A 26,808-nucleotide genomic window follows, 5' to 3' on the forward strand; every position below is an offset into this window, starting at 1 on the left:
TGTAGTTATTCTGACCACAAATGCAACTTGTACTGATGAAATAAACAGTTGCCAACTGGCATAGCCAGGAGTGCTAGGCAATGCTTTAATAGACACCATGCTTACTGTAGTATGAAATAAATGGTAATGTAAAACTTTTTCTTTTTTTCTTGGGATTTTTTCTAGGAGTTACAAAACAAGTTTGGCATCAAATCAAAACTGTTCTATTTATACTTTACTATTTCTGACAGTCAAGAGATTCTTTAGAAGTATAGAAAAAGTCTTCTATAAAACATCCCAAAATATACCAGTATGACTTAATGATTTATTTTTAGCTCTGCAGAACTTACAGGAGAAGAAGCAGACATGACATAAAAAAAGATAATGCTGGATTAAAATTCCTTTTTTTCTTTTTTTTTCTTCTTGAAAAATCTTTTTTTCTTTTGTGGAGTAAAATAAACGCTAAGTATTTTTTGCATACAAAGTATTTTGCAATATGTTATCCTAGATGAAATTTGAACTTTTCTTCCTACGTAACTTGTTAAATAATTCTTGATGATCAGTAGGACATAGTTGAATTTTTCCTTAACTGTAGTAAAAATCAGTGACATATGACCATCTGTATTCTTTTACATCTTCCAAGTACTTTCATAGTTCATATTTTTCCATAGCTGATATGTTATAATATGATTTCCTACAGGGATATGAGTTACAAGCATAATATGCAATGGGTATTTACAATGCATATTTTTATAGAATGTTCATGCTCTTACTCAAAACTTATAGCTAGAGAAATATTGGTAACAGCAGTAGAATAAATTTATAGTAAATTAGGAGCTTTTCTATATAGAATCCCCCTGAGGAATTACAATCATTAACTTTTCTGATTAAGCTAATTTCATCCTTTACATGTTCACTCCATAATTTATGAAGACTGTTGCCATAATTTGAATGGAAAATGAGAAATGAACACAGCAGTTTGCACCCATTCTGCACTCCAGCAGAAAGGCACCCCGCCTGCATGGGAGAAGCAATCACACATCTGGCAAGAGAAGGAGCACAGCCCAGGGCACAGGTAGCCAATTTTCCTGATCCAAAGCAAGCACAAATCCAAACCTTCTCGTGACTGAACTACAAGCTACATGTTGAGAAGAGACAAAATTCTGGAGTTCAAAAGAAGGAGAAAGTGGGACAAAATGGAGCTGGTCTCAATCTGCAGGTGGATCTCTTTTTGCTTACTGTCTACGAGATGTGAATGTGGATCATCCAGAGTCTGTCCTGTCAAAGCTCCTTGTGGGGCTTGTAAAACATGTCTCAAAGTGTTGAAAAGGCACAAGTGGCTTATGAGCATCTCACGGGTCTTGTCTGCTTCAGAGTTTCTCCAATTTTAATGCCCAGCTGTGGTAGAAAACACTGCATGATTTCTCCCTTCTTCAATTTCAGTGTTTTGAAACCTCTTTCTTCATTCACCTGCTCCAGATTTTCCCCCTGTAGCTGGACAGGGATTATGTTTGAAGATGATATGAGGCTGACTATCACTTATTTCTGGAAACTGTTTTTCTCACAGAGACCAAAGGCGCCATGCACTGATGACTATTTTTTTCCCTTCCTTGCAATCTGGGAGGTGCACTTCAATTACCGGGAAGGTCACTCTAGTCATCATCAGCAGTAATTTACTGGAAGATTTAGGTTGTCAAATTAAACCAAATGGAAGGTGAGTTGCATTTTTATCTAACCTTGGCTGTCAACATCGTGGACATTTAACTAATCACCTCACCCCACTTCATGGCATGGAGAGAATTAGGCACTGAATACTGCTAGACTATGATATACAGAAACTGCTATATAATACGTAAAATAACAGCCAAGCTCAGGTTAATCTATTAGCTTCTTCTGTGTTTCTAAACACCTGATTTTTTTTAAGGCAAACAATCAAACAAAAACACCAAACCAATAAAAAGCTTCCAATATACCCAGGAGGAAGTGAATGTCAGACCTGAACTCTACATCGCTCAACAGTTGTGTAGTCTTCTTCCTTACGTTCAACTGAACAAGCATAAGACTATATCGTTATCCTATCAACAGAATTCAGTTATTTCATGTATATTGTTTCTCTGAAGATATTTATAGATTAAGTTCTCGACCTGGAGTCTTTCCTATTCCAAACCGTCTAAATTAAGTTGCTTTAATCACACTCATATCACCCATTTAATCACACCCAACTTGATCCTTGTCTTTTTCTAAATTTTCTATAATTGCTACAGTTAGTGACGTAGCTTCAAACTGCATGTACAACATATAGCAGATCTATCATGGTTTTAGTGACAATCTCCTCCCATGCATCAGTAAAGCCGAATTAAGGACCAAGAAGCCAGCTGTTCTTTTTGTTTGCATCTAGAATCTCTCAGAGGTATCCTATGTGTTTTTGAAAAATAAGTATCTTTGTTCCCAGAAAAAAAAAAGTTAAGTTTATCTTGACCCTTAAAAAAGATGTAATGCTTGTGTTATTTATGTAGCTTAACAGAGACACTGCAACATGCTGATACTGCTAATAGCAACTTAGCAATATTAGGCAGTATAGCTCAACAAACTGATAATGGGAAAACACTTTCATTCAACTGCAGCATGAAAGACTATGGCTGTGATGATTCAACGAGCAGTGTAATTCAGAGCTTATTCCTTCTCACTACTTGGATCACGTGGGCTGAAATTTCTTTCCAGACCCTTGGTGGAAACAGTGCTGGTGATGCTGTCTGACCAGGCCTTGCTCAGCAGCAGGACTGTCAACACCTGCACAACAAAGATCCCCTTTGCTGATGCTTGCAGATCTCCTTGTAGCCTTCAGAACTGCTAATGTGGGGTGAAAGATTAAATTTTAGTGATTAAAAATAACTAAGACTAAATGGACTTAACACACACAACGCATCAGTAACATGTACAGGCTAAACATACAGCTATGGCTGTAAAGCTATGCCTGGCACCGTGTCCCACCATACAAGGCCATCACCATGCAAAGAAACAGACGGTTCAGAACTGTTTCTCAGGCATATGCCCTTCTCAGACACTGATTTTTTGGAGTTTCATCAGTCACTAGAGTATACTCACAAATCCAGTCTCTGTCATTTTGTCCCTTATAGCCTATTCTGCCATCACTAAAATGAACCAGGGCATGGAAATGATCACAGTTGGAATTTAGGGAAGTTGGTTCACAATAAAAAATGAAAACCAAAGCAGACGACAGAAGGATAATATGGAAAGTGTTACAGACAATGGATAGATGAACAGGTAATAGCTCATTTATTTATAATATTTGGCATTTTCACTATAAATGTTTATGAAAACTGTTCAGTGAATGTCTCTAAAACCTTCAATTACGTAGCAGACTTTTGAAATTAAGCAGGAAGAAAACAATCAGGTTAGAAAACTGCCCTTTCAGATATTAAATGCATGTCTGGCTTAAGCAAGATAGAAACTCTTGGAAAAAAAAAACTGTATTCTACTTCTGTTCCATAGGAGAAGGTTGGCAGTATGCCAAAATAACAGAATAAAATGAGCATAACACAGTCATAATGCTCCAGTGATATGAGAGTAGCAGTAGACACAGCATTGGGAACACATGGAAACTGCTAGAAAGAGGAAGGAGAATACATTATTGTAGTTTTTACTCCTAATATTCATTTTTTACCAAAGCACTACTTTATCTCATTAAATGCTCAAGATGTATCACTAGTGGAGGAATTACTGTTGCTCTTTCTAATTTTCACCTGTTCAAACTTGCAAACAAAATTGTTTGCACCTTTTGTTGTACCTCTCATATGTGTGTGTATATAAAAGGAATGTGTGTATGAAAGGAAAGCCATTATTAAGCACTGCAAAATATGGATCTACTTTTAACTTCACAACATATAAAGGCACCAGAAGACAATTCACTGTAGAGCACTTCGTGTACAGCCTCCCGAGTTACTAACCGCACGGTGGAAGCCTGCCACAATAAAACAGGCTTTGTCAAGGAAGCTGTTCCTTTCATACATATATACTCCAGCAGCAATGTGTGCCTAGGCTGTTGCAGCTGATTTTATCTGAATATAAATACAACTATTCCAGAGGAGCTCTGGCTGACACGTTTCCCCCATGAATCAACGTGTGGTGGAATGGAGCATCCTCAGGCCTTTCTCACGATCTATCTCGCTTTACGCTAGTAAAACATTCACTGAAATAGGGACTGCTAGGACTACATCTGCATGGCTTGGGCCCAGGCTATTACTGCATTGCTGCGATTTAGAATCTAACTTTTTACCGTTTTTCTCCTTCTGAAACTATGGAGTCGGTGTAGATGTGTGGACTGGGTTGAGGAGGCTTTAACTACTCCTGGGCAGGCTCTTCCCGGCACTAAATCCTCTGCGGCGCGGAACAGCCCAGATGGGGAAGGGTGAGAGGGAGGGAGCCAAAGGGTACACGTGTACGTCAGTCTCTTCGCTCTGGCTATTACACAGAGTAAAACAGCTCCAGCTGGAAGGATTAACTGAGACCTACTCCAAAATAATCTACAGCGTGTCAGGGCAGACTCCTGGAAGATGGACAAGGCCTTTTCAAACCTCCCCAGCTAAAGAACCAAACGATGACTGAGAAGGGTTCTTAGAAGTCTTTAATATGATGGATGACACCGAGATGGTGAACACGCAACGATGACTCACTGCTTCTCCTGATAAAAGACCTGGAGAACTGAGAGTTATCAGGCAGCAGGTTCAAAATAAGTGGGACAGAGCACCTTGAGTGAATTTGTCACACAACATAGTTAAGCTGTGAAACATAATGTTAGGGGACATTGCACATATCAGGAGTTTATACGAGTTGTAGAAATGATTATACGTTTCCTTTCATGAAGGAAAAACAAACCACCCAAAGTTATAAACTCAAGAATATCACCTCTGGCTCAGGAAGTCTCAGAGGCACAAACTGCTGAAAGCTGGGAGGAAATGCTGAGGAAGTATCACTATAAACACACCCAGGGAAAAGCTACACTCTTCCCTAGGCCCCCTCTACGCTATCTAACAGATACTGGACCCACAGGCTTGTGATCCCACTCCTGTAGTTTGGAACTAAGCCATTTTCCACTGCTATTTTGGGGATGATTCACCAGTGCCATCAAAATGGCGCCATCTCAATGACATTTCAGGCACCTTCTTCCTCAGGTGAACGTCAAGGAGTAGGTTGATCCACACTGTAGCTCAGCTAACTAACACAGGGCAGCACGTTCTCTGCAGGACTCAGGCTGTGAAACTCTTCTTTGTATGAGTGTAAGTTTGCCCAGACCTCTGAAGGTGTGCATATAAAAGATAAAACACACTTACACATAAAGGGAAATTCAATTGTTTTGAAATACAGCTTCTAGCATCAAAATCCTAATCTTAAAAGCTTTTATTTGTTTTAACGTCATCTGCTACTAACATTCCCTGTCAGGCCTTGGATATTACTCTGCAACCTTCCTATAAGATAATGTACAATTTTAACATTTATTCTCTTCAAATAAGTGCAGTAAATATAACAGTAACCTGTGAAGTATGGGATACAGACCTGAAAGGAAGTCACCAAGTTTTCCCAGCTCTACCCATACTACGATATTCTGCTAATATAGAAATCATCCTAGCTATGCTTCTGGTAATGACAGTAAAGAAACTGCAGTTTCTTTCATGTATTGTTTCTAATCAATACTTTTGCTGTTTTTTAAATTGTGAGTATTATAAAGGCATAAAGCAGCTCTATAAGACAATACTCGTCTTGGAATGTGTATAACTACAGGGTATTTTTAGAGGAATATTTTTACTGATAAAATGTTCAGGATTAGACCACTATGAAAATATTACAATTTAAAAAGTTTTCTTCAAAATTTGAAAAGCTGTTGGACCTTCTTTAGTATGTAACTTAAAACTGTGGAAAAAAAAGAAATGTGAAGTTAAACAAAATAAAAAATCAGTATGCTTAGGGCAGTCGCTGATCCATTTAAAAAACACCACTTTATCTGTTCTCTTTTCCTTTGCAAAATCCAATAAACTGCCATTATATTCCTTTTAAATGGTTCCATTACAAGGATTCTGTAACAACAGACTAATCTCTTGATAATTATAATAAATGCCTGTAATCAAAGCAGGAACCATTTAAAATAAGGAGAAAGGCTGTTTTCCATCAAACTCATTGTAGTCCTGTGACCTTTGGAGCATTAAGCTACATCATACACTGCCACCTATAACTGCAACATAGCTTTCCAACCAATCTTGCTCAAATAAGAATAAAGAGGATGAGAGATCAATGGGAATGTGGACAGACACATGGTGAGAGCTCTTATTTTCCAACTCTGAAGCTTGTAGGACATTAAAAACTAAATTCACAAGATTCCAAAGGCTCAAAATCTACAGGATTCCCAGAGCAGCTCTTTGATTCGACTTGGAACGTCCTGCTTCCTTGGAGGAGGGAAGGGGGCAAGGCGCAGACTGGTATTTTAAAAAGCCACTCCATGTCAATCGGAGCTGTATATCACTACTACAGCTTAAGGACGCATTACTTTGCTAAAAGACAGCACATTTTAACACAAAATTCGATATTGTATTCACATGAACAAACAATGATTTCCAGAGATCATTTACGAAACTGAAGGCTGATAAAATTACGGGAAATGACTATATATGATCAGAATGGCTTTCATCTGCATTTTGTTAGACCCAGCATTGATTTCACTTTTCAGCTGTGAACAGCAAGAGGCCAGCTGTGGCCAAGGGAGAGAGCAAGCCATGAACCAGGGTCACAATAGAGGCTGAGTTGTCAGAAAATTTAACACTTTTAATGACTAAATCTCAGCAAAAAATCTTCAAGTTACAGCCATTTGAAAATTATATCCAGCGGGTCCCACAAACTGTCAGAGAATAGAAGATTTAATTTATGACAAAGTAAAACCTTTGAACTCTAGTTATGTGAATAAACAGCATTATAAGGGGAAAACAAACAAAGCAAAGAAAATATAAAATATACTGCCTTCAAGGCAGAAACAACTACATTTTACTTCGTATTCCCAGATGTGTTAAAGGGAAATTTATGACAGCATACTGAAAAGCAAGATTCCCATTGTGAAACCCTTCACATTTATTTAACTAAGCACAATCATTGAAAATGACCTTTATCCAAACCCTTCACAGCTGTCTTAAAATGATCTAAAACTATTGCCAGATTTTCTTTAACTAACATTACTTAACAAAAAGTCATTACCCCAGGGCCATATTACACTACTGGCAAGTAAACAGAAATCCATTTTCAACAACATGCTACGAAGTTTTAATGAAATATTGATAACAAATTGAAACTCCCTATTAAAGAGGTGCCAAACAATACAAATCATCATAGTTTTGTGTTCTGGCAATAAATTCAATATCCTTATTTCTGATAATGTGTTTGTCACCTACTAGAAGTCAACGCAAAGGGAAAAATAGCCAATATATATATTTTTTTAATCTTACATTTAAAACTCTCATTAAATGAGTTGTCACGATTATTATAAATGAAGCTGTTCCAGCAGCATATTGTGAAAAGACAGCCCTATACGTTCTCGAAAGACAGCGTAACCAGAATCTACACTGCTCTGGAAAAAAATAAAGGGCTACTGCCAATAAATTACCACGGCAGTTTTCACTGCAGGACTCTTAATTTACTACTGCATTAATAAAGTTTGATTCCGGGACTTAAAAAGCAGAGCGCCAAAACAAGGAACATCTTCATCTTTTTCTGTTCTTTAGGTAAACACGAAACGGGAAGGTTAAAAGACGGTCGCAAGAGCTGACCTCCTGCAGGTCCACGTCGGGTGACAAGAGCTCGGGCAAGAATTATACTTGTGGCTCCAGAGCAGAGCTGCTCCGCTTCGCAAATAATAGTGTGGAGCCACAACGAGCCGGGGCGCCGAGGCGGGGAGGGGGCGAGAGGGCCTTATGAAGGGGATGATTAGTTCAGTAAATCACGGCCTTCAGATAAAGATGATTACGGCAGGAGAGGGAGCGGGAGAAGGGTACGGGAGGTTCATTTCAGCACCAGGTAATTATGCTGACCCGGCGCGTTACCATTTATCATGGCTGAAAGATGACACTCACCGTTAGCCAAGGGAAACTGCGAGTCAGATGCTTCCATCTCGATCAATACACACCACATTTTTCTACAGCAAAAAGTAATTATACAGCGGCAAACTTCCCAATCAATACCCACTCCAGCTAACTTATATGCTGCACTGCAGACACGAAGCTGTGGCTCTGTCAGCTGTCACTGGAAAGCACAGCACCAGGCCCAGCCTAAGGGCTTTCCCCCCGCCACCACAAAGTCTTCTGCTATCTGGTTGCCCAGTAAAAACAACAGGATCTCCTTTCCTCTACCAGTAAAAACGGTGAGCAACCATTCGAGTGCTCAGGACTCGTATCAGCAGCTAAAACTGACGTACTTGTTATCATTTCATAGGGTCTAACAACACAAAATAACGAAAAAGGGGCAGTCAGTCAAAGACAAATCAGTCTTCCTGGCACTGAAAGCTCAAGTACTTTCTAGAGCATTAGCTTCTAAAAGCTGCTGTTGAAGACCTGACCTTTATGAACTCCAGAAATCAGAAAAGGGAGAAACATCTCTACCTGAAATATTGCACCAAGGCCATTTACTGGGTTAAAATATACTCATGCTCAAATACACAGCTACCAGCAAGGCTGCCAGTAGACAAAATTAGGCTTTGAGAGTTTAGGTTTTGTTTCAAAATATATCCAAATGTCAGTTTTGACAACTGCTTTCAAAAAGGCAGAGCTTAGTCTTATAAACCAATCTAACACATCAAGAAAGGTTAGAGGGCATAAAAAAATCACTACTTCCGTGAAAAAAAAAAATTGACATCCAATTTTCAAGCTGATTTATCAGTGGAAAGCTAAAATTGATAGTTTGCCATTACTGGGTAGCAGGCTGTCTAAGAAAGCTGTTACAAAGCCTTTCATTTTGATTTAGCCACATGGATCAATACAAACCTATACTGTTTCAATTTTACAAATATTGATTTTCTGATATAACCTCTGTGGGAGAACATTTATCACCTGCCATACTAAAAATATTGAAATTAATTTTGTAAACAAAATACACTGTTCTACTGAATTAAATGAAATCTGGTTTTCCAACATAGCAAATCACTCTTAAAGTTATATTTCCAGTAATATATTTTTGTCTTTTCATTTCAAAGTCTGAGTTATACTGTTAACCTTTAACTGGATTCATACCAAGGAAGATAATAAAACCTCCCTTTGTTTTTTGATCATGTACACTGAGATTCTGCTCAATTGTTACTAATACAAGGACAAACAAGAACTTCAAGTCATTTAAATGCTTGCACTAACCTTTTCCCTGCAATTTCAGAGCCACTTAATGATTCAGGGAAGAATATCTGCGTTTTCGTTTTTTTTTTTTTTTTTTTTTTTTTCCTCTCAGGTATCAAAAGAAAAGGAAATTCCTAAGCAGAAACACCTAGCTAACAAAATCTTTATCCTGTATTTATGCACACAACGCTACATGAGAACGCTGGGTTCTGTTCACCTCTGGTTTATCTATTCTACTTTTTGTGCTATCCAAGTGCTCTATTATTCCTAAGCATTCAGAACACAATATATGTTTATAAATTACTTTGCTCATAGTTACTGATTTTATGACAGTCTATTCAAATTGATAATCATCAGAAACCTCTGTGCAATTTTGTAGACAATTTTCAAGTGTATGGATCTAAAATTAATTTGCATCCTTGAACAAACAACTTTTTACCCTTCTCCATTCCTCAAAAGCCCCTTTATCAGATGCCTAAACAGGACCACAAATACTTCTGAATGCCACGCTGCTGCCAGCAAATAAAGAGGAAATATACTCTGCATAAAAATGTAGAAGTATTTTGTCAGCAGCATATGAGAAGTCAATGAGAAAAACTGTAGTTCTACACTGGAAGGTCAAACTCCAGGAATGAGCTTCAAGCAGCACCCAAGAGGGTTTAGACAGCTAAATGCAAACTTATAACATTTGCAACTTAGAGTAGTGATTACTAAGCAGGGAGAAACTCCTAAATCATTGCGTTAAATATTAGGCAATGGAAATTTCTGAAATGAATGCAATATTATCATATTGAAAAGACTATATTAATTTTAAATTTTCCTCTAAGACAATGTATTGAAATTGGGGTAGAATTCCTCAGTAGACTTAGGACTTGTCCTTTTATAGAACGCAGAACATTATTTCTACAATTTGGATACCAAAATCACCTTCCTAATTTTACTTAGAAGCAAAGAATTCTAAGTCAAAACATCTGAACTTGCCCTAAAATTGTCAGTATAACAAAAATTACGTAGCATAGGAGACTGAAAACTGGGAGTAGAAAGCGCAGAATAATAATAATAAAACAACTTTACTGAATGTACAAATCAGGATATTGCTAGTCTAATCTGATAGGCCTTTCCATTCTGTTCCACAAATGCTAGAAACACAACTCTTAAGTGCAACCACAATGGCCGCATGCAGCTAGAAAAGACACAAAACCACTAACTATTTAAAGTCTTCCTCTTAAAATAAGATCATAATTCAGCGCTTTTTTTTTTAGGTTTTCTTTTTTTACATCAACAGATCTCAAACTACTCTGTTGGCAAAGCACTATCATCTATGTATTACAGACAAGGAAAGCGAGGCAGATAGACAAGAGCTGAAATGATTTATTCAATGTTAAGGTGTCACCTTACTGCTACTACCAAGATCATAACTTCATTTTTGGGGCCATAAAGTGACTGCTTACATAGCAGAACATCGAATGCCACTTTCCTCTATAAATTGTACCGTGAATTTTGAAGGGGAGAGTGGGTGGAAAGGTTGGTATGCCTTCCCAGAGTAACCATCATGAGTTGATGCTACGATGTGTTCATGGCACTTGTTTAAACCAGTATTCCCATGCAGTGAAAAATTTAAAAATCAATCTATGATAGGCTTGAGTAAGCATTGTTCCAATCATCACTTATTATTCTATTGCAAAAAGAAATCTGCAGAATTTGAAAATACATAATAAAATTTTAACTAGATGCCAAAATAACATGCAATAATTTCTGAAAAAAATCTCTCCCGAAAAGATTTTTTGGTCCTTTGTTTTTTTTTTCAGGGTATCCAATCGCTTTTGGAGGGATTTTTTTTTTTTTTGAAAATATCTTGTTGCCAGAAGCAAAATTTCTTGTTGACACTTGGATTGCCATCATATAATCACAGGAGCCAGTAACTAAAATGACAACATTTATAGCGAACCCTTCTCCATTTAAGTCTTTTCTGCATCTGACTGTATTCAGAATAAGAAAATGACCTTCTAAAAAGTAATGACGGTGATTACCCATATAATGGTTGTTACATGCAAATATACAGCAGACATGTAAAAGAACAGAAATCAGACAGCAACTTCCCAGTGCTTAAGGGCTTCATATTTTACAGCATCAGCATTAATGGAAAAGTTAATGTAGCATTGAATAACAGTGAGCTGCTCAGCTGCTACTGCTGCTGCAGAGCACTTAGATCATGGAAACAACACATCATTTTTGCATTCCTATTGCTTTCTTGACCCACCCCTCACCACGCAAAGCAATCACGTAGAAAACGTTCCTGCATTTCTCAGCTTGTTAAGAAATATCTCCAGGCATATAGTTTGTAAAACCAAAAATTCAAACAGACAATTAATCTACAAAATTCAAGATAAGTAATCCATAGTATTGAAGAAAATACCCCAAAATAAACTCTTTGACTTAACTTAGGCCGTCTAAACTGTTTTCATTGTTCAAAGTCCACAGAAAAGTTTTGGAAGGTAACACCTAAATATTGTAATTGGAAGCATATAATTAAGCATTTAAATTAAATTGCACTGACAACTGTGTTTAGGGAGAATTTAAGGAAGGGGGCACAGGATCCATACTCTAAATTCCGTAAACCCAGTTGCCCCTTTGCTATTGCTGGATGGTTTAGGAAAAAAAGGTAAGGAAGACATTATGTAAATATAAAGTAAATGTTATAATATACCATCAATCTTTTCCTCCATAAATTCAGGCAACGACCTTCAGAGTTTTGCTCCTTCATGCTGCATACTGTAAAATGTGAAGCTTTATCAGAGTTTAGAACTTCCATTAGGGATTTTTGCCCTTTCTGGGATTCCTGCAAATTACTCCAGCTCATGAAAAACTTCAAACTCTAAGGTCTCCACATTAATGCCAGGCTGGCATCTTTTGATTCTGTGGCTAATTGCCTTTTTTACTATCAAAAGGAAAACTAAGTGAAGAGTGAAGAACATAGCTATAGAATGGGAGAAAATTCACCACTTCCTTTTCTGCTCGCAGTGGAACGAAAGAAGCTGCTGCTTACCTGAACTTCAGGCAGCCCAAAAAGCAACAGCAATGCCTGACTGATACAGTACAGCTTCACTATGGAAGTCAGACACGAGCGTGCCGAGTACAGACCAGTGCATCCAGATCCTTCCCAATCTGTTTATTGGCTAGGTCTAAACTCAGAGGTTGCCCTGACAAAGTTCACAATTTCCTGAAACCTGAGCAGAGGTTAGATGGTAACCAGTCCTCAGGTAGACGGTATTAATGACAATCTTCCCCTCTCTACTCTATTTGTCTGCTTTAGGTCTCCAAGTGAGTGCAATTTCTAAACTTTAGGAGGTTATTGCCAGGAGGAAAGTGTATTACTTGCAGAAGTTGAATATAAGCAACATGGGAAGCAGCCCAGTGGCACTACAAAGGTAAGGGATGCAATGGCCCCGCATGCTGTGCTCATAACAGAAACAGCCTGAAGGTTATTAGTTACTCAAAAGCTTAGAACAAATTGTATCCATACAAGATTGAAGTGTAAAGACAACAGATCCTTATTTATAAGAGCAATTTTAGGCAAAAATATTAGGCATAAAAAAATCTCCATTTCATTCTTTTTTTATTTTATATTAAGATTGAACTGGTTAAACAAAGTTGACGATTAGAAGTAGCAGAAAACTATATAGACACTTGGAACTGACCAGTTGATCATTAATGCCTTCATTCTTGGTCAGAGCTTGTTTCACCTATATATTTTGCCATAAGTAGAGTTTTAAACAAAACCTAGGTTTAAAAGATCACCATGAGGTGCCATATCCATTGCATCAGTGATGTTGAGAGGATGTGCTCAGTGTGAAGGAAAATAATTTATTTTATGGATTGCTTTCCATCTCACTTTCTTTTTCCTTTCTTTTTAGCCCAGAGGCCTGAGATTTCAAGCAGGATTAATAATACAGAGTTTCTAGACAGTAAGAGGTTCTTCCAGACGATTATACAATTCACTGACACTTTGCACTTCTTTACTGCCTGTGAGGATCTGAGCTACCAATTGCAACTAGGATTGAACCAGCACCAGCAGATGCCACTTGTCTCGCCAGGCCGTGATGACTGGTGATGCACACTGGTACGGGCAGAAACAGTAACAACAAAAACTTCTAATTAGTCTTAGAGCCAAGGGTGAGCTGAGAAAGCCAGCACCCAAGAAGAATTATTATTAAAAGCCACCGTGAAAACAGAGTGAAGAGCCCTCAGACTAAATAATGTCCTCCTAAATATGCAGCAACACAGTCTAGAGTTGTTCTTCCTTGAAAACTGAGTAGTGGAGATCTAGTACATCTAAGCTATGATGAAAATCAGCCCTGAACAGCTGCACTTTCACAGCTAAATTTTTAAGTCTATCAATATATTATTACCTGTGATTTAACACCTTAAATGTTTGGGGAAATATGAATAACAAAAGCAGTTTTGAAGAACTTCTAAGGGAATGCCCATTATGGTCTTTCCATTTTGACATTATAGATGTTTCCTCAGGAGGGTCACTGGAACAGAGGAACTATCCTAGTACTTTCTGAATAAGATAGGAAAGGTGACGAAAGGTCTCTGTCTCATACTAATAAAAATATGGTGGTGTCCAGTCCTTTTGAACTTTTGTGCTCAGCTACAGAATACAGAATATGATTCAGATGCATAGGGAACACCACAGCCAGAATCCAACATACTATACAGTGGCTTTACAGAATCACAGAATCACATAACGGTTGAGGTTGGAAGGGACCTCTAGAGATCATCTAGTCCAACCCCCCTGCTCCAGCAGGGACACCTAGAGCACGTGGCACAGGGTGGCATCCAGGCGGGTTTGGAAGATCTCCAGAGAAGGAGACTCCACATCCTCTCTGGGCAGCCTGTTCCAGGGCTCTGTCACTCTCACAGGAAAGAAGTTCTTCCTCACATGGAGATTAATTTGTACCCACTACTGCTTGTCCTGTCACTGGCCACCACAGAGAAGACTTTGGCCCCATCCTCCCTACATTCTCTCCTCAGGTATGTTGATCAGATCCTCTCTCAATCTTCTCCAGGCTAAACATGCCCAGCTCGCTTAGTCTTTCCTCATATGATAAATACTCCAGTCCCTTAATCATCTTTGTCGCTCTACGCTGGACCCTCTCTAGAAGCTCCACAGTTTCACGGTTCCACTTTAATTTCTGTGTTAGGAAAACTGATGTTCCTGCCTGCCACTGGATGTTCTTGTTACATTCTGTTTCTTTTGAGGAAAGGGGACATATTCATCAACAAGCAAAAAGGACAACACATCTAGTATCATTATTCAAAAAAAGGCAGAAAACTGAGACAATGTATACTTGATTGCTAAAGGACTATTTAAACTACCAGAAAAAAAAAGTAATTTGTATGTTGAAAGTCTTGATTTTAAAGACAGTTGATAATACTCCTCTATCATTACTTAATAGAACATAAACTCCAATCTCTCTCTTGAACTCATTTTACTACTTTAGTTTTCTTCGCAGACTTCATATCTTTATATCACCTTCTCTATTAAAACTGATAATAATCAGAGACTACCATGCTGACAAGATTCACATGGCAATTCAGCTGCATTGTTATTTCCAAGACCTTTAAGAATCAAAAGCAACAGATACTTGGGGAACATTTACACAGTTTCTTTGTCTCAGCCCTTTAAAAATAAAAGGAAATTGGAGCTGTTTAGTAAATCAAAAAACTTAATTCATCATCATCATCTCAAATGGAAATGGCATTATAAAATTCTTTTCCTGTGCCACTTCAGCTGCCTTTTAGCCAAGTATTGTTTTTTTTCTGTTTCGTTTTGTTTTTCCCTCCCCTACGTGTCTCAGCGGTAGCTGATGGAGGTTACATCAGTAAACAGAGCAGATTCAGTTCTGTTCTGATGCTACACATCACATTATGCTCCTGGCAGCTTTTCTTTTCTGAGGGATTTCAGTCAATTCATTTTCATAGATTTGTAGCTCAATATTTCTGTATAAAACTCTACTACTGAAAATATTGTTTGAAGTTCACCAAATAAATTACCTCTACTACTAAGCTGTCATCAAACTTTGAAAACAAAGCATTTTTTTTTATTTACAAAAATATAAGAAGTAGGGGCACTGTTCAGTGTAAAATAATACTATGGTTTGTGAAAACAATACTTTCCTAGCTAAAAAAAAAAAATCTTAAATGCTTCTACATTAAAAAAAAAGAAAATATCTTTACTAATGCTTTAACAACACTTCCACTCATCACAAGGCAAATATATCATGTTTTACTTTCCTCCCTGTTTTCACATAGCACAAGATATATTACGCATAAAAATTAAGGCCCTATTATAGCAAACAATCCTGAATCCCAAAGGCTTCAGTAGCACTCCTAAATTGGGCCTAAGAGATGTCAAATTTAGCTTCCTCTTTGAGTACATTTTTATTGCTTCCTACCATTAGTGCAAATATAACTTCTAGTAAATCATTAAAAGAGATTTCTTACGCATTAATCTTTTCTGGATTCAGATTGTGAATGTAACAAAAACAAAGAAGCACTCCCACCCAATAAATATAATTTGATATGAAAGGAGAAGGGCAAAACAGTGAGAACCTGGAAACTAAATGTGCAAGCATAAGCTATTCAATAAAATAATAAAAATAATAACCGTGTTGGCATAGAGCACTTTAAGAAATACATTACTTAAAAAATAAGTCTATTGATACGGTAGAATATTTTTTAAAATGATGGTTAACATTCTCAAATTGTATAACCGAAGTGTGCCTGAGGCTTATGAATCCTTTTTTTTGGATTTTCTGATAAACTCGGCAATTGGTTAGTTTGCTACATTACCATGTTTTAAAATGGTTCCGCGCTATTGAATGTTTAAGAAGTATTTATGGCATAAGGCAGTATATTCCTGAAGCTGAAACAATCATTAGAGTCTGATGTTCATCTATTTTATTGAACTACCCGCAGGGAGCTTTCCGGGCAGACTATCATGTCAAGGTCACAGGATTAAGTGAGCAGTGATGACATTAAACAAGCCTTTTCTGTATATTCTAAAGGGTCTTAGCAAGTTACTTAAAATGCCATAAACATAAATAGTCTTCCATCTCTGCAACACATCCATGACAGAGGACTTCAAAATACAACACTCTTGAGCAATGGAGCTTTACAGCCTAACCAACGGCCCATGTTATTGACAAAAGATATCAATATACTCGAGAGCACAAATACTAGGAGAAGCTTGCAATTTAAGTCACCCTTAGATATTTTATGTCTGTAAGGGTACGAGAAATATATTTACGTATATTTCAAACCTCTCCACGAGCAGATATTACTGCCAATAAAAAAGAGCTTGCCAGGTAAGAAAAACAACAAAGCATAATAAAATAAACCATAGCAAAATAAATACTCTACTTTGCATGTAAATACTGTAATTTACACGTACCAAATCTATACAGGTTGTCTAAAAACAAATGATAATGACACTTAAACCTATCCAAGACATTTAATAAGTATCTTAGCATCCTGAGTGATTTAATTACTCCTCAGTAATACAGTGTGCACTACTGCATTTATTTTACCAGGGAGGACTGCAGTATTACCAAGCAGAGGAACCTTCCTGAAGTCAAGAGAAGTCTGTGACAGTTCCTGGGTCTCTGAATCAACTTGACTAAGCTCATTCTTTTCACTCCCTCTCTTTTTTCTTTCTTTCCTTTTTTTTTTTTTTTTTTTTTTTAAGCAGTAATAGTTACTTGAAAGAGACTCAGCAGACTGGCTTAAAGAGCTTTAAGATGACTGGATTTAAAATAATCAAAGGAATCAGTTAAACAGCAAAACAATTCCAGATGCAAAAACTGACAACAAAGGCAAAAGGAGCATGTCCTCCACTTGGCTGGTGCTCTTCCTTGCTTTGGACGTGTAGGTGCCCCATGCAGGCTGCAGACCTACCCCATGGGGCCACCTTCTGAATATTCATGCAGCAGAAGAGGTGCTCCATGTATGCAGTAAAATTACTGCCTAAAATCTATTAGTAAATATTAGAAATTACTGCAGAAAGAGCTACAGGAGATAAAGTGAAATAGGAACAAGCACAGAGTGTTTTTCTGGTTCACAGTAAAGGGACGGATCATCGAAGACTACAGATGACAAGGACAAGAGAGGTATTATCTCTGGTTTCCTCAAACGCAGTGCTGGCTTTCACAACCAAAACCTGCTCTGCAGAGAAAATATTTTCTCTTTCCCATCAGATGAACTCGATGCTATTGATACATTAACTTAGGAAAAATCTAAAATAGTTTAAAGGAGAATGTCATACCACAAAAAGCAAAAATAGCTATTGCCTCAAAAGATGAATTTGTTTTTAATTTCTTTGTGGGGAGGGGGAATTGCTCTATGATGACTGAGGAGACGAGGAAGAAAAATGGATCAGCCTGTTACATATCTTAGCTGATTTCATGCTGCTATGGGGAGAATGGGAAACAGAGAAAATCAGAAGGTAAAGTCTTAGTACCCAGACAGAGCTTAGGCTGGCACCACAGAAGATTGCCAAGGCAAATCAGAGTTTATTGCTGTGAAAAACAACAGGGAAGCACTTCTGTTCAGTATGAAATAGTTAACTTCCTTAACCAGATTGGGGTGTTCTCAAGTGAGAGGATTCATTACCACCTTCAATGAGGTATCAGAGAAAACTCACAGCAACACCTGAGATGTGAGAATTGTGAGCGTGATGCAGGAGAATAATAATTTTCTGAGTGTCTAAAATCTGTAAGATGAAAGAAAGGGACAACCATCTTTGTTATAAATAATTAGAAGCACAGATACAAATTAGGAAATGATTTTCAAAAGGTAAGAGTGAGTAAGAGCCTACAAATTGTTTTGGGAAGTGCAGACTGACCATACAGTCTCATCTGAGGATGCATCACTGAGATTATAACATGACAGAAACATAAATTAATAGTTCTGCTCTACTTAGCACTGTTGAGGCTTCACTTGCAACACAGCGTCCAGTTCTGAGCACTGCTTTCTAAGGGAGATGGAGACAAACTGGAAGGAATCTAAAGGAAGACACCACAACCACGCAAGATGTAGGTAATTTGGCCAGTGAACGAAGGCTGGAGGAACTGCTGGCCTGGTGAGGACAACAACACCCTGAAAGGACCGTGCCGGCTTCCACAGATTTTGGGAAGGGCTAGCTTTAAAATCAGGTACAACTGGTCTAATTTGTAACAAAGGAAAATAACCAATAATGTCTATGTAAGTTCAACTATAAAGCTAGCAAAGAAGCAAAACAGGTTTCCTAAGGTGTTTGCAGAATTTCACTTTCTTTTTCCTCTCAAAGAAAAGAGGATATGAAACATGTGATAGGGATGTTCTAAATTATGCCTGTGTCTGTGCCTGAGGATGATTTAATCCTGAGTTCTTTTCCATCCCCCAACTTGAATGCCTCAAATTATTTTACATACATATGGTTAGACGTAAATATACTTCATACAAAAAAGTACAAGACATTAATTTTTTTCAGGGAAGGGAGGATCAAAATGGCTCCACTAGGATTTCTTTTTGGATATAGTTTTGCATTTCTGATGAATCCAACAAAAACTAAATTTGTAAAAATGCTATTGATGTTTCCCTAAGAAACAAACATTTTCTAAAGCTTTGAATTTATATCTATAACCCAGCTGAAGCACCACATGAGACAAGAATGCTAGATTGTAATGGTGAAACTTTTATAAATAGGATACTTTTCACTCATTTTGAAAAAGAAAAAGCCTTGCTGGAAATACAAAAACTACAAAAATTATTTTGTTATTTTTTTTAATTCTTTGGTTTCCATTCTTACAGATTGAGCACTATATGGAAAAAATGGGAAATTCCCTTCTGTATTGCACGAACATTATTAGATTGACATGAGGCAAATGTGTCCATTGAGTGAGAAATTCCTCCTTCGTGTGTTTTCTGCTGAGTTTCTGGTACACCAGGAGGCTGTGCTGCCATTCCGATTGCTTGGCAGGCTTGAGAGACGGGCTGAGAGGAACCTCAGGAAGTTCAACAGAGGGAAGTGCAAAGTCCTTCCCCTAGGAAGGCATGACCCCATGCGCCAGTACTGACCTGCCAGGGGCTGAACTGCTGGAGAGCTGCTCTGCAGAGAAGGACCTGGGAGTCTGGGTGGACTGCAGGCTGCCCGTGAGCCAGCAATGTGTCCTGGTGGCCAGGAAGGCCAACGGTATCCTGGGCTGCATTAGGAAGTCTGTTGCTCAGACAGATCAAGGGAGATCAAGGTCAAGGGAGTGACATTCACCCCTGGTAAGGCCACATCTGGAGTGCTGTGTCCAGTGCTGTGCTCCCCAACATGACAGAGACGTGATGCTACTTGTGATGAATCCAGCAAAGTGCTACTAAGGTGAATAAGGGAGCATCTCTCCCATGAGTAAAGTGTGAGTGAGCTGGGACTCGAGCCTGGAAGGGATCTTACCCATGTGTATAAGTAACTGAAGAGAGGGTGTAAAGAGGATGGAGTCAGGCTGTGCAGTGATATGATGAGGGGCAATGGGCAAAACAGATTGAAATACAAGAAGTTCCAACTGAACTTGAGGAAAAGCTTCCTTACTGTGAGGGTCACTGAGCACTGGTACAGGTTGCCCAGAGAGGTTGTGTAGTCTCCTTCCTAGGAGATATTCAAAAGCTGTCTGGACAAAATTCTTTGAAATAGGAAAGGTGACTCTGCTTCAGCAGGGAGGTTACATCGATCTCCAGAGGTCCCTTCCAACCTGTGATTCTGCCTCTGTCTAAACTGGAGGCATAGAAACTGTTAGTCCAATCTGCTGACACTCACCGCAGAGGCTGTTTCCACTGCAGGAACTAGGAGCAGAAAAATGAAGGAAGACAGCTGAACTTTTGATGTCCTACTGAGATAAGGAAACTTCAGAATTGAGACCGACTGAAACTGAGATTGCTCAGGAAATGCTGAGTTGAAGCTATACGGAGTCTATGAGAGTATCAGATGGAAATACCACGTGCAGTTGCTCTGTTCTTACCCTTTCACGAACGCTCATGTACAGCTGAAGTTAAATTATTGGGCTAGATGGCTCCCTGGTCTGAACCAGCACAACTTTTATCACTGGTGTGCTGGAAGGCTGCTGTATGTGCAGGTGCTGGCTTACCGCTAGACTGCAGAAAAAGCAACAGTCCTCAGCTTGTTAAGGCTGGTCTTTCTCTCAAAGTATATATATTCTTATTGCATTAGTAAGACAACTACATGTAATTTGGATTTCTGTTGTGATTCTTATTGCATTAGTAAGACATCTACATGTAATTTGGATTTCTGTTGTGATTGTTTCAGTTGAAGATTCTACTGATATCTAATAGATCTGTTGTTTGTAAAGCTTGAAGAGAAAGAACATGGGCATATATTTCTTCTGCGTTTGTCGTGGAATAAAAGGAAAGGAAAACAAGGAATGGAGAACACAACAACAACAAGCAAGAAGAAAAGAGTAAAGAAGATAAATTAAGTCTCTACTGCACAAGAAATGCTATGAAAGTAAACAAAGAAGCCTTACCCACAGTGTAGTAAAATAAAATACGCTGTACTCCCATTGACAAACAGATCTTTCTCTTGAAATGAACAGCTCTTCGCTGATTACATGGCCTTACCCAGCACTGGAGAATACTACCTATTTTTAGAGAGAGCGTTTACATCACAGAAAATGATAGTAATAATAAGCGCTACAGTCCCCCCCCAAAAAAAAAACAAAAAAAAGAAGGAGTCTTGCATAGATACAGAATTGAGTATGTCACATGTAAAGAAAACTAAGTACTCACACAGCCTGTCTCTGGCTAGTCTGTGGCAAGTCTGCCTTGCCTGGGACTGCCTTTCTTGGCAAGTCTCTCTAAGCTACAAATAGCAACTCACACATGACTTCCCATCCTCCAGAAATGATGCTGGATTCTTCCAGCCTCCTATACCCAGCATGCTCTTCAAATGTCATAGCACCATTTGCAAGAGCTCCTTCAAAGACCCTGCCTGCCCCCACGGTGGTCATCAGGGAAGGAAAAAGCAAGAGGGTACGGGATGAGAAGAGGATGCAACAAAACTGGTGAAGAGCAGCAGAAGCAACACAAACTTCAAGTGGGATAAGGAAGAGAAGAAAGAGATTGGGAAGAGTCAAAAAATAAAGTGACCAGATTAGAGGACTAGTAATGCTCACACTGATGGCTAAAACCTGATAGAGAAGGGTATATCAATTTGGTGACACAACATCTGCTGATACCATGTCATCTCGAGTACTGTAGTTAAGTATGAACAACAGAAGGCAGAAAAAAAATCTTCTTAATGTTTTTGTCACAATAAAATCATCTTGGAACTAAATATTTGGAACTTGGAATCAGAACAGCCAATGATAAGCAGAAAAGGTGCAGCTTCTGTACGATTAACCTGGGAAAGATCTATTTTAAAGAGAGAATTATTCTCCAGGAATTCTAGGAACAGACTAAATTCATAGCTATCGGAGAGTATGCGGAAAGATGCAGAACCTAAACAGGCGTTCAAGCAGGCATGTCAAGTATATTGCTGGATCCAGTAGGCTGGATCTGATCCCACATCTTTTCCACTGTTCTAAAGCTCCCTTTGTAATTTATACCTAGCAGTTAAAATGAGGCAGAAATGAATGAACAGCTGAACCAGATGGGGCTGATTTTCAGTGGGGGACACAATCAGTTCTCTGAACTCTCTGAACTTCCCAAGGCAGCAGCTAGTACAGTGGTGCAGGCAGAACACGCCACAAGCTGGGTGTCAGGGAAACTCCTTTTTAGTAAACTCCTGTGTTCTGGTCCCTCTTGCTGTAAACTGGAAACATTTGGATTAGAAGCAGTGTCTTCCCAGAATCACCTTATTTAACTGCCAGGCTCTATAGGCTCAGGAAAGAGGTGTTCTCCTCTTTCAACCTCCTTCCCCCCTGCCCCCAGCGGGGCAGAACCCCATCCCCGCAGAAGCACATGCTGCAGCGAGAGGCAGGACTAGCTGTCTGGCAAGAAACTTTTTATTTCCAGCCTGTTTCCCTAGACGAATTTGGTCTTCACCACAGAATGAGTTTGACAGCTCTGCCCTCCACCATGAATGATTAATTTGTTATGGGTGTCTAGTTTAACCAAAGATGGATTTGAACAGAAAGAGCCCTCGTATACTTGCTGATTGGTAAAGCTGCTTTAGTGTAGGTGGAACCTCCTTCATCAAATGATTGAAAGCAAGGGGACCAGGTCTCATTTTTAAATGTCATTTTTCTCATTATAGTAATCCTCCTGAGTATATCGGAACTGATAACATGACTGCGACAAGTATTTCATGCTTACATTTAGAATGCAAACTGGAACTCAGAACCCTTTGTATTGCCCCAGATTGTCTTCAACCTATGGAAGCCATAAGGCATACACACACTAGTGTTCCTAAATAAACATATTTTAAAAAGTAATGATATTGTATTAAATCAAGCAGCTGATACAAGACACTCCAAACAAACACGATCATAGGATACTACCCAAAACACAGACATACATATGGCTGGCAAAGAATTTGACTTGCGCGCATACGCAGGTTTTACTAAGCCTTTATTTATTTATTTATTTATCTATTTATTTATAAGAAAGATATGTATGGGGAGAGGAGCAGATGGGGAGGAAGAGAAGCACCATATGAAGCTGACAGAGAAGTCAGGAGGAAGCATATGTTGGGACACGAAGACCATAACCCTGAAAAAAGCTAAGGGTAAGTGCTGGCTTAAAGAGGCTTTGAACAATAAGCTATGAAATACCCTGTTTGATTCCTCCTGAGTTCAAGGAAATAGGATGTTGCATATTCACTCTGAATAAGTGGCAATGCATCAAAGAAATAACCAGCTCATCAATCTCTTGTCTGAATAGAAAAAAATCTAATTTTGGTTGAAAGCTGAAATTAAAAAAGTGAAAAAAAGTGTTTAGGGTAGGCTATCATGAAGATACCTAAAAGTATCACATTGCCAAAATGAGCAAAGCAAAATTCGTTCAATCCAAGGGCAGAATCATGATTTACACCAGACTAAAGATGTATTTTTTTAATCTTAATAAGAGAAAGGATTTTCAAAAGAGTTATTTATAATATTTAGAGAGAGAGAAGTTAACCAATAAATATGCTCTCAGACTCAAAGCATCAAATTAGTAAGTATACAGGCAGGGCTATACTTCACCAGAAGTTTCACATGCTATTTTGTTGAGTCCTACTGCTCAATATTCTTCTTCGTCTTCAGACATTTATGATAATATATTCCAAGTTCATAATTGGTCAAGGCTGTACGAGTTCACTCATCAGGCCCCTTGCTTTCTGCTCAGTACTCACAGTGCTACCAGCAGTTGAGTTAGTTCTTTGTTTCTCAATAAATGCACAAAGAATGAACTTTGTGGCACCTACAGATTAAGCATAGTAAATGGTGGTTGTTGTTTTCTGCAAAAACAGTACATGCAGTACAGTACAATAGTACCGTACAACAATACCAAAACTGGGAAGGCTTACAAATTCACTGCATCGAATTCCAAACACAGCAAAAATTTTCTCTATAGCTGGGTCAAACTCTAGAGTCCATTTTATTTTCCATCATATAAAAAGCTATTGAAAACTATCTAAATAACAAAAGTTTTTGCCTTCTTTTCATAATTAGTTTCCCGAGTCCCTTTGCGACTTCCTGAACATGAAACCTTTTAAACTTGCTTGCTGCAAACCAGGGCTTTTGGTCCTTAAAAAGGCCCATACGGTCTGCTACTGCACATGCTCTCCTATCTCTCTGCTGCCATCCTAGCGCTTTCCACTCGCAGTCCAGACGTGTGCCAATCCCATGAGATTTGTGTGCGGGATCACCCAGCTGCATGTGACACGTGTGGTAGGGCCTGCAGCACAAAGATAGCGGCTTCCTGTTCAGCTCCTGTGTTCACAGGGTGAAAACCCTCCTTGGAGACCTTGTCTTGTCACCACTTCCCCACCAGAGCTTCAGCGCCAGACAGGGCCAACCTGCAGCTACAAAGTACCTAGGCCAAGGGCAGCACCTATCAGGGAGAGGTGAAATGAGCAGGCGAGAGGCAGGCACACACAGCAAGTGCCATGGTAGCAGTGAAATACAAGTGTGTTCTGCTCAGTATAAGAAATTTGACAGGTTTGCCACATGTATCAAGCTGCTTCCTGGTCTATGGATAACCACCATGCTTAAAGTGAAGAATAAGTCGCAGCAGGGAGCAGCTGTTGCCATTTAGGACTTTTCAAATATACAGGAAAGTTGCTAGGCCCAAAGAAGAGATGTTCTCCTTCACGTATGAGTGACGAACAGCAAGGAGAAAAACTGATCTGCATCTGCAAAGTGCCTCTAACCAGTCATGAACTTGAGCAATAAATTTACTCAAGATTTTGAAGACATTAAAGGAACTGAAGCTTTAACAAATTTTCATCAGGTTCAAGGTTCCAGATATACAGCTTTAAGCCTCAACTGGAGATGACATGAGCGCCCACTACGGACTAAGATGGCTTTGAATCAACCATATCATAATCTTCTAAAAGCAAATTTTTGTAATTTCCATCCAAACCTCTCTGATGTTAGACTATAGAGAATTTCTATAAAGACTGATTTTCTTCTATGCTTTCTACCATCTTAAAAATAAATGTATTTCCATCATCAGGTAGGCAATAGCAATTTCCCTGGAAGATATAAGGATGATGAATGTGAAAAATTACATTTTTTTTTTACTCTACATAACTGCAAGAACCAACTACAGAAAATGACAAAAAACATGAATAGTATAAATGGTATTTATTAAACATTATTACTTATCTGTCAAATTTACTACTCAATATCTTTTCTAATAAGCCCAAGCTCTAGACATGTATTCAAAATACCCTCACATAGAATTTCTGATATATTTATCTGTATTTATCTGTATCTCAATTAGATTTTCACTGAAAATATTTTTTCAAAAATAAAAGAGAACTTTCTGCTCTGCTTGCCTGACTTGAAGCATTGACTTGAATAGGAAATTAAACTACAAAAACATAGATGTTTGTTTGGGAACAGATCTTCCTTAATCTCTCTCTCTCTTCTTTTTTCTTCTTTTTTTTTTTTCCTTTTTAGCTGTTCTATTTAAATAAATAATCAAGTATTCATTACTGAGAATGCAAACACAAGAACAAGACTTGGCAGTCTCCAGTTTGGCAGACAGGGCACTCACATGGCAGACCCAGGTTCAAGACCTTGCTCTGAGTGAAGGAAAGGAGCAATTTGAGCCCGAGTCTTCCATGTGAGGGTCAGCCCTTTTGCCACTGGCTATTTCTGTAAAACAGAACAACAGGCTCTGTTTTTAATATGAGATATGAAAATGTTTAATCTTATTTCTGTGTTGAATAGAACAAATTTTTAAGAAGTTTTCAGCACAGCTCTGATGAAAATCTCAGTTACCACATTACCACTTACATTCAATAAGAATTATACATTTAGAATCAAGCTTCTTTTACAAGAGCGCCCACAGAATTAAGCATGCACTTTAGTTATGCTCAACTGTGCACCATGCTCCATTTAAGTACACATATAAGTTTTGAATTAAGCATGTAAGCTTGATTATATGTGGCTGGTATTTACTGGTTTGCTGTAAGAGTAAAGATTTACCAGTGACTCTTACCAATTTATTACTTACACAGAAAAGCTACATAGAGAAGAGAGCTCAGACAGCCATTGAAGTTTTGATTTGATCTGGTTTTGATTGCCACTTTAATGCTGACTTACTCTATAATGTTAGACGAGTCATCTTGCCTCTTTGTTCTTTATCTTAGCCTTCCTCTATCAATATCTATGTAGGAAACTCTCTCTTACAGTCTCATCTACAGCATTTAGGTCAGAAAGATCCTAACACATAAGTCCCCAAAACTACTGATAAGCAAACAATAAGGCTGCATTATAACTGACAAATACTCTATTATAATTTATTTAAAATGTGATAAAATATTATGCCTGCAGTCTACGAAAGACTTGCATCTGTGAATCTTCAGTACAGAGTTTTTTTCAAGGAAATGGTAAGTGAGGAAGACTAACAACAGAAAAAGCAATACTAGCTTCTAACAGGTAACATTTCACAGAGGCAATGACTGCTTCATTTAAACGCTGAAAACTACATTTAAAAATGATGCATTTTATGTTTGCCTCTTACCTGTGGGAGACAGCTCCCCAGGCGCCATGCTTATTTGTCAGGATGTTGAGTATCTTCTGTTTTAACTGATTGGCTGTAACATGATCTCGATGTTTAGCAGCACTGATAAGATGATCACACATCTTTTCCTCCTCTCTTCTATCAGCAGCATATTGAGCACACTGTGACTAGGAATGAGAAGTGCATTTATTTTGTAAAAGATAAATGAGTTAGGAATTACCTTAAAATAATT

At 38.3% G+C, this 26,808-nt stretch overlaps 1 protein-coding gene across 5 annotated transcripts in view; it reads right to left on the minus strand.

Moving 5' to 3' along the window:
* NBEA (neurobeachin) overlaps positions 1–26,808 on the minus strand; it is a 460,133-nt gene that overhangs the window by 191,651 nt on the left and 241,674 nt on the right. For all 5 annotated transcript variants that reach the window (XM_088522208.1, XM_088522209.1, XM_088522210.1 and 2 more), the window contains one exon: positions 26,577–26,743. In XM_088522208.1, coding sequence (XP_088378334.1) covers positions 26,577–26,743 — 167 coding nt within the window. The remainder of the gene's footprint in view (positions 1–26,576; positions 26,744–26,808) is intronic.

The sequence above is a fragment of the Tinamus guttatus genome, unplaced genomic scaffold, assembly GCF_059628265.1.
Source record: "Tinamus guttatus ecotype Peru unplaced genomic scaffold, ASM5962826v1 Tinamus_guttatus_pri_ptg000150l, whole genome shotgun sequence".
NCBI lineage: Eukaryota > Metazoa > Chordata > Aves > Tinamiformes > Tinamidae > Tinamus > Tinamus guttatus.